This window comes from Fundulus heteroclitus, chromosome 3 (assembly GCF_011125445.2).
Source record: "Fundulus heteroclitus isolate FHET01 chromosome 3, MU-UCD_Fhet_4.1, whole genome shotgun sequence".
NCBI classification, from domain to species: Eukaryota; Metazoa; Chordata; class Actinopteri; order Cyprinodontiformes; family Fundulidae; genus Fundulus; species Fundulus heteroclitus.
In genome coordinates, this window is record NC_046363.1 from 31,344,718 (window position 1) to 31,357,440 (window position 12,723).

The following is a 12,723-nucleotide window of genomic DNA, read 5'->3' on the forward strand; positions in this document are numbered from 1 at the left end:
CTCTGGTGACGAGGGGGCAGAAAAATATGAGGTACAACATTAAAATGGAGAAAAGATGACAAAAATAGAGCAGAGGGAAAAAAGAGTCCTAGATAACATCCTTGGAGTCTGCTTCTACACCTGCAGAAAGAGATATTGGCAGAACAGCTGATCTCAGAGCAGAGGAGAGCCCCTGGAAAGCCCCAGCAGCCACAGTGCAGAAGGCCCCATGGGCTGCAGCGACAAGCCCGCAAACTGCACCGACTGCCAGCTACGCCAGAGCAGATCCAGCAATGGGCCTGGACACTTAAGGTCCAAGGGCACACCATCCCCCAGCAGGGGCCCGACAAAGCCATGGAGTTCAAGCCCCGCGAAGCAGCCGCCAGTTGTGAGCCAGCACACACCCGAGCAACCAGCCCCGGACACGAGAACCACTAACGCACTAGCGGGTCAAGGCGCCAACGGCCATCAGGGAGACTGACGGGGATTCTCCACACTCAGTGGGGACCTGAGATGTCCCACGATAGGGGACACCCCAAAACCCAACCTAAGAAAAGAGACAAGCAGATAAACACAGGCACGCAGTCACAATTGCATGTTCCTAGCCTAATGCCCACACATGCAAACTTTCATAACCTCACACGAGAAAAAGATGCTGTACACACAGTTGCACTAACCGCATACATTCTATGCTCCCTGGTCCAAGTACCTGTACCTCAGAGGGGCCTCCAGACCCAGGAGATCCCCATCACCAGGATGGTGGAGAGCAGACCACCAGAGCTACAACCTGGACAAACCCAGTCCACACCCCAGACCCAACCCCCCAGCCATGATCCCACCCTCGATAACCCCTGAAACCATCCACCCAGAGACAGGGCCAACACAATTCGGATGAGCCAGCCAACTAGAGTCCACTGCATGAACCCAGGGGTGCCCAGACCAGCCGGCCATGCCTCCCCCACACGGCACAAAGGCCGCACAACACCTAACCCAACCCTTCATGCTAGAATCCCACACCTTATTCCCTGGGGAGAGCAGAAGTGCCAGCCCCAGCCGACCCACAAGACCCAACGCCCAACCCCAGCCCAGACCCTGCTCCTCCAGGCCTCAAATGACGGATGACAAGGGTGTGAAAAGACCCCAAGCCTGCCTCCACCGGCTCAAATGTGTTGTTGTTGCATGTTGTTCTCAAGTACATTTAAATCTGGGTATATTACTTAATCGAGTGTGGATTCTGTCTACGTGTGTCTCTGTCTAACTTGAAGCTACCCTGCCTTCTTTGGGATTTTGATGGAGATTTGTAATCAAGGTATCATACAATGATAAAAGTCACTTACATGAGTTATAAAGTTTGGTTCTTTTAATGTGTTTGCTTATGATGTAAATATGTCAATTCTGGTGGCAAAATGTTTCACTCCTCTGACCTTTTTTATTACCTAACAACCCTCAACTATGGTATGGTATTATCACAGAAGGTTAACAGAGGTTAAGATTGAAGTCTTTATGGTAGGCTTGTCTTGGCCATGGTGTTTTGTTTTTTCTGTACATCCAAACCTACTTTCATATGAGCGCTTTGATTGGATGGTATGAATTTGGATAAAATCAGGTGTTCCAGTATCACAAAGATCCCAAAGATGCATTGAAACATGTTTTAATTCTAACTCTCCTGATCCGACGTCACTCATTAAAAATGTTGTGACTGTTTAAAGGTTGAGTTGTTAACAGCAAACAAAAAAATTCAAATTAAATGCAGCGATTCTGCCACATTGTCAAATTTCAATCCAGAACTATGCGAGACACTACATGGTTACATGTGGTCAAGTTTGTACTATCTAAGGGACATCTAACCAAATATTAGTGGAGATGTCTCTTTATATTTGAGCCTGTATGTATGATTTTGACCATGTGTGGATTAGAGAAAATCTGCATTAATTTCAATTTTGTCCATCCAATTTTTGGTTTGAAATTGATTGAGGTTGTATGATCAGTCCGTCCTAAAAAGAGCATCTCATGGGCCTCCTTAACCATTCAAATTAACATTATATTCATGACCAAAGTGCGTGTATGTAAACGTTTCACTGGAACTGTATTTACTTATTCGAGTGTACTTGACTTAATCTTTTTATATGTTATGTTGCTTGACGTCCACAGGAGCCTTTAGACGAGTCATCTTTTCTTGTGTACTGGAAGGCGAGCTTCCTTCTCTTTAACAAATCCCACAAACACACATGACATCATTGCTCAGCTGGACCTCAGACCACAGGACATTGAGTTTGATCTCTCTGTCTGGCTGTATCTTCACCCTCCATACCAAACAGGATACCACACACACGCTGTCTTTTTTTCTCAGGCTGCAAGTGTTTCTGTTACTTCTTGTTTCTTACGGGTTTTTTTTTTTTTTATTCTTCACACACAGTTTGGCTGCCTGTAACATAGCAGGCTTGGGACTTCTCACTGCGTCAGTACTGCTGTGCCGCGGGTTATCTCAGGCTATGGTCTTCCTCACTTCTAGGAAGCAGAAACAGTACAGTTTCATCTTTGGAGAAAAAGAGAGAGATGAGTGCAGATATAGACGACAGGATGACTTCAGGTCTCTGTGAAGGCAGCCAGTTCAGTGAGCTTGATTTTTGGAACCAAGATTCTGATGCAGTATTTATTCACCAAGTCAAACTGCAGATGGCATTTTTCTTTGTTCAGCAGAACATTGGTTTTCACAATACTTTCCTCTGGGCTCTGAATGACAAATCCTAGTTTGAGTCATACCTGGACAGGGGAGAGGGGGTCTACTTGACACCACTATGCTGGGCATCGACTGACCAAAACTATGAAAGAGAAACACTTTAAACTTTTTTTTTTTTTTTTTTACTCAGATTGATGATACAGATGTCTTTCACAGTGCTTAGGTCACTTACAGGAACAGGAATCCACTGAGGAAAGAACCGTCATTCTCGCTCTGCATATAAAAGTTCTGCTTTTTACTTTGATATCAGGAGCAAATCATCTATTTGCCTTTTACAGTTGCACTTCCAGTTTGCTACAACACTAGATGTGCATAAGCATGTTCATTAATAGTGTCTGTGTGCATAAACAGTGGCTTGCAAAAGTATTCACACCCCTTGAACATTTCCACATATTGTCACATTACAACCACAAACAAATATATTTTATTGGAATCTTAGGTGAAACACCAACACAAAGTGCTATACAATTGTCAAGCAGAAGGAAAATTTAAATGATTCAACACATTTTTCTAAAGAAAAAAACTGAAAAGTGCAGTGTGAAAATGTATTCAGCTCCCTTTTCTCTTAAGTGCAACCAATTACCTTCAGAAGTTACCTGATGATTGCTATTGACTGACTCCTTTGTGACGCCTTCAGAGGTTGGTTAAGAGAATATTGGAGAGCAAACAGCTCCATGGAGTCCAGGGAACACACCGGACAGGTCAGGGATAAAGTAGTGGAGAAGTACACTCACCGGCCACTTTATTAGGTACACCTGTCCAACTGCTCGTTAACACTTAATTTCTAAGCAGCCAATCACATGGCGGCAACTCAGTGCATTTAGGCATGTAGACATGGTCAAGAGAATCTCCTGCAGTTCAAACCGAGCATCAGTATGGGGAAGAAAGATGATTTGAGGGACTTTGAACGTGGCATGGTTGTTGGTGCCAGAAGGGCTGGTCTGAGTATTTCAGAAACTGCTAATCTACTGGGATTTACACGCACAACCATCTCTAGGGTTTACAGAGAATGGTCAGAAAAAGAAAAAACATCCAGTGAGCGGCAGTTCTGTGGGCGGAAATGCCTTGTTGATGCCAGAGGTCAGAGGAGAATGGCCAGACTGGTTCGAGCTAATAGAAGGGCAACAGTGACTCAAATAACCACCCGTTACAACCAAGGTGGGCAGAAGAGCATCTCTGAACGCACAGTACGTCGAACTTTGAGGTAGATGGGCTACAGCAGCAGAAGACCACATCGGGTGCCACTCCTTTCAGCTAAGAACAGGAAACTGAGGCTACAATTTGCACAAGCTCATCGAAATTGGACAATAGAAGATTGGAAAAACGTTGCCTGGTCTGATGAGTCTCGATTTCTGCTGCGACAGTCGGATGGTAGGGTCAGAATTTGCCGTCTACAACTTGAAAGCATGGATTCATCCTGCCTTTTATCAACGGTTCAGGCTGGTGGTGGTGGTGTCATGGTGTGGGGAATATTTTCTTGGCACTCTTTGGGCTCCTTGGTACCAATTGAGCATCGTAGCAAAGCCACAGCCTACCTGAGTATTGTTGCTGACCATGTCCATCCCTTTATGACCACAATGTACCCAACTTCTGATGGCTACTTTCAGCAGGATAATGCGCCATGTCATAAAGCTGGAATCATCTCAGACTGGTTTCTTGAACATGACAATGAGTTCGCTGTACTCAAATGGCCTCCACAGTCACCAGATCTCAATCCAATAGAGCATCTTTGGGATGTGGTGGAACGGGAGATTTGCATCATGGATGTGCAGCCGACAAATCTGCAGCAACTGTGTGATGCCATCATGTCAATATGGACCAAACTCCCTGAGGAATGCTTCCAGCACCTTGTTGAATCTATGCCACGAAGAATTGAGGCAGCTCTGAAGGCAAAAGGGGGTCCAACCCGTTACTAGCATAGGGTACCTAATAAAGTGGCCGGTGAGTGTATAAAGCAGGCTTAGGGTATAAAAAGATTTCCCAATCTTTTCACTATTCAATCTGCCATCCAGAAATTGAAAGAGTACGGCACGACTGTCAACGTAGGTCGACCACCTAAAATTATGGGCCGATCAAGGAGAGCACTGACCAGAGATGCAGCCAAGAGGCCTATGGTGACTCTGGACCAACTCCAACTATTAGTGGTGCACTGCACAAATGTGGTCTTTATGGAAGGCTGGAAGGAAGAAAGTCATTAGTAAAAGAAAACCTTAAGAAGTCTTGTTTGCAGTTTGCCAGAAGCCATGTTGGGGACACGGCAAACATGTGGGAGAAGGTCCTTTGGTCAGAGGAGACCAAAGGACCTTTTCCATTTTGGCCAAAATGGAAAAACACTATGTGTGGCGGATAACTAACACTGCACATCACTCTGAACACACCATCCTCACTGTCAAATATGGTGGTGGGAGCATCACGCTATGGGGGTGCTTCTCTTCAGCAGGAAGGGGATGGGAAGATGGATGGAGCCAAAAACAGGACAATCTTGGAAGAAAACCTGTTGGAGGCGGGGCGGAGGTTCACCTTCCAGCAGGACAACGACAAAAGGCCAGGGCTACAATGGAAGTTTTTAAAACAAAACATAGTCATGTGTTAGAATGGCCCAGTCGAAGCCCAGACCTAAACCCAATTGAGAACATGTGGCAAGATCTGAAAAAGTGCTGTTCACAAATGCTCTCCATCTAATCTGACTGAGTTTGAGCTGTTTTGCAAAGAAGAATTGGCATATATTTCACTAGATGTACAAAACTGGTAGAAGCATACGTTAAAAGGTACCACTGCAGCAAAAGGTGGTTCCACAAAGTATTGCCTCAAGGGGGGTGAATACGTGTGCACAATGCACTTATCATGTAGAATTTTATTTCTACTTCATAATTACATACCACGCTGTGTTGGTCTTTCACATATAATGTTTATAAAATAATATTTATGTTTGTGGTTGTAATGTGACAATATGTGGAAAAGTTCAAGAGGTATGACTACTTTTGCAAGCTACTGTATGCAATCTTTATAGCCCTTAAACCTTTCCACATTTGTCTCGTTACAAATAAAAACCTCATGATATTTTCGTGGGATTTTAGATGATGAGCGACCATAACGTAGCGCACAATTCTGAATTAAAACGTTTTTTTTTTAATATATAAATAAAAAGTGCCATGTATTTGTATTTAGCTCACCTGAGCTAGTATTTTTTAGAACAATATTGGTTACAAATGGAAGTCTGGTAGAGTGTGTCTTTGCCAGCTTTGCACACCTAGAGATTAAAGTTTGACCCATTCGTCTTTGCAAAAATGCTTAACCTCAGTCAGATTGCACAGAGAAAATCACAGACGTTGATATGGATTCTCAACTGGATTAATGTCTGGACTTGGACTGGGCCATTCCAACACATAAATATGCTTTAAATCAAATGTTTTGCTAGTGGATGTTGACACCCCCCACCCCAGTCTGAAGGCTTTTGCAGCCCTTCTTGCATTATGTACTTGTTTAGTCCAATGTTGAATCAACTCTGACCAGTGTTTCCTGTCCCCGCAGAACAAAAGCTTCCCCACAACATCATGCTACTGTCACTATGTTTCACAGTGGGAATGGTCTGTTGTACAGTGTTAGGTTTCTGCCATACATAGCATTTTGCATGGAGCCCAAAAAGTTAGGTTTTGGTCTCATGTGACCACAGCATCTTCTTCCACGTTTGCTGTGTCCCTTTAATGGCAAACTCCAAACATGACTGCTATGGCCACAGGCCTCTCCGATTAATGCTCTCCTTGACTGGCCAGTCCGTTTGGGTGCGAGTTGATGGCTTTGTGGGTTTGCAGCTTTACCAGTTTCAGACGATAGATTGAACAGTGTTTTAAGAAGTTCAACACTCCAGATATTTTATTATCTAACTTTGCGTTCTCTACAGCTGTATCTCCGTCCTGTCTGCTGGTCTTTATAATGCTGCTTGTTCTCTAAGGTTTTCTGACAAGCCAGTGACACCCTCACAAAGCAGCTGTATTTAAACCGAGACGAACATACAGATGAACTCTTTCTACTAATGAGGTTCTAAAGGCAATTTGTTGGATTTGATTTTGGGGTATAAGTGAACCTGGGTGTCTACAAATGCATGCCACATTTTCTAGACTGTTTTGCTTGATTTTATGTCCTACTACTGAAGGCTAGAAACGTAGCTATTCAGTTTTTGACAAAAGGTAATACCGTTTCTAAACTATCTTTGAAAAATAGACACAAAGAAGGATAGGTGTCATAGAAATGCATCACTGACAGGAAGTTTTTTTCTTTCCCTATTAAACTGATTTGCTGACCTCATAGGTTTGTGCATAGGTACTTTTAAACTTAACATGAAGTTTCCTGTTTTTCAATTGCAATGTCTTACTGGTTTTGTCTAATTCATAAAACTGACAGTTGAACCTGCAAAAAAGCCCCTATAAGAAACCATGCAGCTTCATAGCAAGATTTTTAGAACACACCAAGCAAGCCAGAAAAAAAAAAAAAAAAAAACGAATGCAGCTTTAGTCAGTGACAACAGGATGTGACATAAAACAAATCTGGGTTTTACTGGAAGCTGCTTCTTCTGATAGTATGAGAGAGAAAATGTAAGAAAAAAAGAAGCTATACTGCTCTTCAAATGTATACCCTACCCCCTTCTCAGTTTGCTGAACCTTTCCTGTCTTGAACTCTGGCCTGTATTTGTTCTTTTGCCTCACGTATAGACCACAGAGAGTGGTTTCCCTTTAATCATGATAAGATGGTCTGATAAGAGTACTGTTAGTCAGGTCATTGCCTCCATGTCAAAGCTTACGGTGTTGGTCTACTACTTTGATTCTCATTTTAGTCTTTAGGCTAATGCTGTAATTTTTAATGGATATTTTTAACCAAAGTACAAAAGTGTCATGCAAAATGTTTATTACAGCAGCACACTACAAATTCCACACTGGAAAATGTAGAAAATGTACAAATCATCAAGCTTTAATGTGAATACATTATCTAGTAGCTAAACATCCCATGTTGTTTTTAACAAAATCCCCCGTGGCACAGTGCCAGTATGATAGCACTTAGACTTCTCCTGTAAGAAACTGGAGCATACTTTAACCAGCTCGCTTTGCACTTTCTCTCTAGCTCATCCAGAGAAACACGTTTTCTCTTTTGCACTCTTTCTTTCCGTCTTCCTGTGGGATTTAGGTCCAGGAACTCTGCTGGCTATGGAATATTGTTAATTTGGTCTGGTGAACCAGCACTGTGGTGATATAGCTGTATGTTTTGCATCATTACCCTGAAGTTTCCAGGGTATTTTTTTTACCCACGTGAAAAAGTACCAAGCCATTTAAATCATTTTTCTACTGTTTTTTTTTTAATTATTGCAATGTTTGAGTTTGCAGACATAAGAAGTAAACTTTAAGCTGCAGTCTAGATCACTCTAATGTAGTAATAATGTCCTTGTCACCGGTTTTCTACACATGCCAGTTAATTGGTTGGATAGTTAAAGGGTCAGAAATTCAGCACTTGTTTACTGATTGGAAATCTTTGTGTTTGTCTCCACTGCAGACCTCTCCATATAGCTGTGGTTCAAGGAGAATTGCCCATCGTCCACAGACTCATCCAGCTGTTGCGGTTGGCTCGCAGAAGCCTTGATATCTACAACAACCTCCGTCAGGTGAAACAAATGTGTACATTTAATACCACACTTGACATTGGGCCTATTTTAAAATCTGATCTGCATCCGAGGTTGCAGCTTGAGTCCTGGAATTCACTTGGGTTGCACTTAAGTGACTACCAGAAACACTTTACACTGGTGCCTAGCTCCAGCAGTAACTGGGGGAGAGGCAGGGCATACCATGGATATTATATCACAGGAAAATACATAGACACATGACAAACAACCTTTTTCACATTTGCAGTCCCTTAACCTAACATGCATTGTTTTGGACTGTGTGAGGAAGCTGGAGTATCCAGAGAGAATCCACAAATGCAAAGGGAGAACATGCAGAAAGGCCCAAGGTCAGGATTTGACCTTGGGCCTTTTTGCACCTTCTTGCTGCAAGACCATAATGCTAACAACTGCTACACTGTGCAGCCACTACAGCCTATTTTCTTTTTCAAAAATAATTCACAGCAGTTGATGGCTTTTTGTTACGTTTTGAACTGCAACATCTGCAAAAACAGGTGTTGACCTGTCTTGCACTTGGGGAGTTCAATTTGGAACAAAAGATTTTGAGATTTAATTTGGACTTGTTTTTCAAAGCCTTGAGACTTGACTTAAACTTGTCCCTTAAAGTCCTGGACTTGCCCATCGAAAAAGACTTGACTTGGATTTGGTGGAAATTACTCGTGAACATCTCTGGTGTACGTTCTTGCAGCTCTTTAATGCATAATTCTTACCGACAATGATCAAATTATTTTATTGCATGAATAGCTTAGAAAGTCATGTCACTAAAAATGGCCGAGATGGACACAAAATGTATTTAAACACATCCCACACCAACAAATACAGTAAATAAAACACATGTCTGCCAATAACAGCTGCAAGGCAGAGATTAAAAGAGGAAGTGTCTTGGTTTCCTTCTTCGCTTATGCTGTGTTATCAAATTCTCTTCCAGGCATGGTGTCTGAGGCTTATGCGGTGAAAATGATCATTCCCTCATCCTCCACCTGTACTTGCCATAAACCAAAGCAATGAGCATTCTGGGAAGGGCTTTGTTTGCTTTCAAAAGTCCCTTTTGGGTTGCGCAGTGTTTCAGTAACCACTTTGGCCATAAGAAAAAGGGATTGCTCTAGGGATTGTAAATAGGATGTTCAATGTTGTAAAATACAGAAGAGAATGCCAAGATCATTTGGAAGTAGTATCTCATCTCATCTTTCACTAGCCTTCACAGATATGAATAGGTGTCCTCTGTAAGCAAAAAAAAAAAAAAAAAAAAATCATGTAAGTTGTTAACAAGCATTTTCCAAGATTTTTTGTGCTTTTCTGAAACACCTCATGAGTGGACTTTGCACTCATATGAATCAACAAACAGTATAGATAAAAAAAACCACTTCCACTGATATAATGAGTCTCCTAAAAAGACTTTACTGGAATGTGCTCAAGGAATTGCCTTTGAATGTTTCCCAATCCAGGTATTTCCCAGCCATTTCTTTTAAGACAATACTTCCACATTTAATCTCCCCTTTGTTCCACATTCTAACCTCATTGCCTTCCTTATCTGCTCGCTGCCAGCTGTGTCTTTTTCATCCTTCAGCAGAAAGAAAATCACCTGAGCTGTGAAAGAGGTGTCGCTCTCAGGGCTGGGGTTTCACACCACACAGGACGCTGCAGGCATGCTTACCAGAAATAATGCCGGTGCTATCATCGGTTGTTCTTTTTCCTTATCGTTGAGGCTTGACAGCATAGGGTTTGCGATATCCTGTGTCTGCCCTGTGTATGAAAATGCTTGCACGCAACACACTCTCACACACACTCCTCGCAGAGGCATCCACACACACACACACACACACACACACACAGACACACACACTTCGTGTCATCTGCAAATATAACCAAAGGGGAGATTCACAGGCTCAGGACCCATCACAGTCATTTGCCTACCAGATTGTGTGGTTTTGTCTGAATAGCAGGCAGAAACAACACACTTATCTAAATGAGGGCAGGGAACTGTTTACTTTTCAAAAAAAAAAAAAAAAAAGTTGACAAAGTTGGACATAGTTTCCAGAATTTGGCAACTTCCCAAAGACATAAATTAATATGCAATCGTTTTTTTTCCAATATTGATGACAAATCCTGGGTTTCTGTGGTTTTGCATGAGGAACTTTTTGACAGAGTGTTACTATCGGTACCGTTGTTGAACAATAGCACAAGTGTCGGTGCACAATTCGTCTTCCACACGCATGGTTTGGAGCCAGCTGTTTGATACTCCCACGTCGGTCATGCAATCGGTGTGCCAACCAAAACACACAAACAGCTGGGATTTTGCTTTTTTTTCTTACTTTGCAGGGTCTGGACAGCTGACTATGTTGTGCATGGCACTGAAATTGGTGGGGCGTGATGAATTATCTATTTTGCATTGCCAGCTCACATGCAGCTATATAAACATGCTATTGTCATTCATATATTTATTGGCAGTTTATGGCATCCTGGTGGCATGCTTCTTCTTTGTTCGCGCGTGTGTGTGGGTGTGTGTGTTCACGCACACATGTATGTGTGTGTGTGTGTGTGTGCACAAACAAAACGTCTACGTGTTTGTGTGTTTTAGTATCCTTGTTCCGAGAAGTCACATGACCCCCCCCCCCCCACCCCTCCCTGCCTGCAATGCTTAGGGCTGTTTCTCAACATACCTTGCACTGAGGTTCAGAGGGTAGTTTACAGGGACTTTCCCTTCCTGCGCGTGCTTCTCTATCTGTCAGCCTCTCTCTCTCTCACTATTGTTTTTTTTTAATCAGGTCTGTTACTGCGTATACATTGTTGAGACCTCAGCTTCTAACCAGAACCGATAAACTGACTGATGCTATCAGTCTAACTGTCAACAATACTGACGTAAGAGTGTGAGATTGTTTGTGCAACATGACTGGCTTCACCCTTCAGCGTTCGCTGCTGTAGGCCTTTATCTCTTTCTGCTGCATTCCACATTCGTCTGCTTGGCACAGCCTGTAGCCTCGGGCTGATTTTAATGCCCATAAATCTTGTCTCGTCTTTTCCCCAAGTACATGCTGATTGGCTCATTTTGCAGGAATGTTTGTATATCAGAACACACTAAAAGGGAAAGAGAAGGGATTTTCCCTCTTATCCTGTCTTTCCCCTGGACTAACCTCGGCGCTTCCTCTTTTCCTCATTTTTGTGCCTCCCCACCCGAGCTCTCCCTCTGTTCCCTTTCCACCCCAGCTCTTATCAAATACGGGATTTTTGTTTAGTCACTGTGAAGTCCTTTTACAGGAAGCCATTGCCAAAATCCCTCTCTGTTTTTTTTTTTAAAAGGCCACAAAAGGCGGATCGGAGAATTCTTTGTTCTCTGAGAGTTTTGTGACTTGCACAGTGTGTTGCACAGTTATAAGTCACAAAAGGGGGAAAGCAGAAAAGGGTGTAAAAAAGGAGTGCAAAAATAAAATTATTTTGGAATAAAGAGATAATTTATGAAATCCAACGTACTGCACCCTAAATACATATTTTGTATTAGATTCAGAAAAAATACTGGCAATCATTTCACCAATGTACTGCTTTACAGACATGAATTAAAGGCTATCTGCTATCTCTAAAAGTTGCGTGAAACTCCACTGTGTGCGAGAAAGATCAAATACCACAAAGGCCTTGAATCTGCTAGCCTTACTGAATTTTATACACTTTTCCAACTAAAGACATACCAATAAAACATGTATTACAATAACAATAAACTTTTAAATGTTTGATGTGGTAAAAAAACAACAACAACTGAAACACTCAAAATACTTGCAAATAACTATGAACAAATCCAGTTAAGCTGCTAATAAAGTTGTTTCTTAGTATTTCAAGTGTTGCTCTATGGCCCTTTTCCATTACTCCTAACTCGGGGTGTGTCGGTACGGTAAATGTCGCCTTTTTAGGCCTTTCCATTTGTAACATTTAAGTGGAATTGTTACTATTTTTAGTACTTGCTACAATGTGACTGAAGACACCACGTCAGAAGGCTGCCGGTCTCTGACTGGCTAGGAGGTGGAGTCATATTTAAAAACATACACAATAGTGACAGAAACTACTGACTGAACGATGATGGAAGCACCCAAATCAGTATTGTGATCCAATACAGAGGTGCACAAAAGTAATTTCAAACGTTTCGTCACATTACCTTTCTGTCTCACAGCACCGCCTTGCTGTGACGAACGTGCCCACATCGGCACCATATTGAGTTGTAATGGAAAACCACCTGTTCTGGATTGAATAATGAGGACACGTAGCGAATCGAATCGAATTCTCACTATGGAAAAGAGGCAATAGTCTATGCCTCACCAATTATTTGTTCCTCTCCATGAACATCCGGAGTCTT

The 12,723-nt window shown here is 42.4% G+C and overlaps 1 protein-coding gene across 1 annotated transcript in view; it reads left to right on the forward strand.

Moving 5' to 3' along the window:
• The window catches only part of bcl3 (BCL3 transcription coactivator), a 29,015-nt gene that overhangs the window by 7,828 nt on the left and 8,464 nt on the right, over positions 1-12,723 (forward strand). Inside the window, exon 3 of the mRNA XM_012881960.3 lies at positions 8,261-8,369. Within this exon, the coding sequence (XP_012737414.2) occupies positions 8,261-8,369 (109 nt within the window). The remainder of the gene's footprint in view (positions 1-8,260; positions 8,370-12,723) is intronic.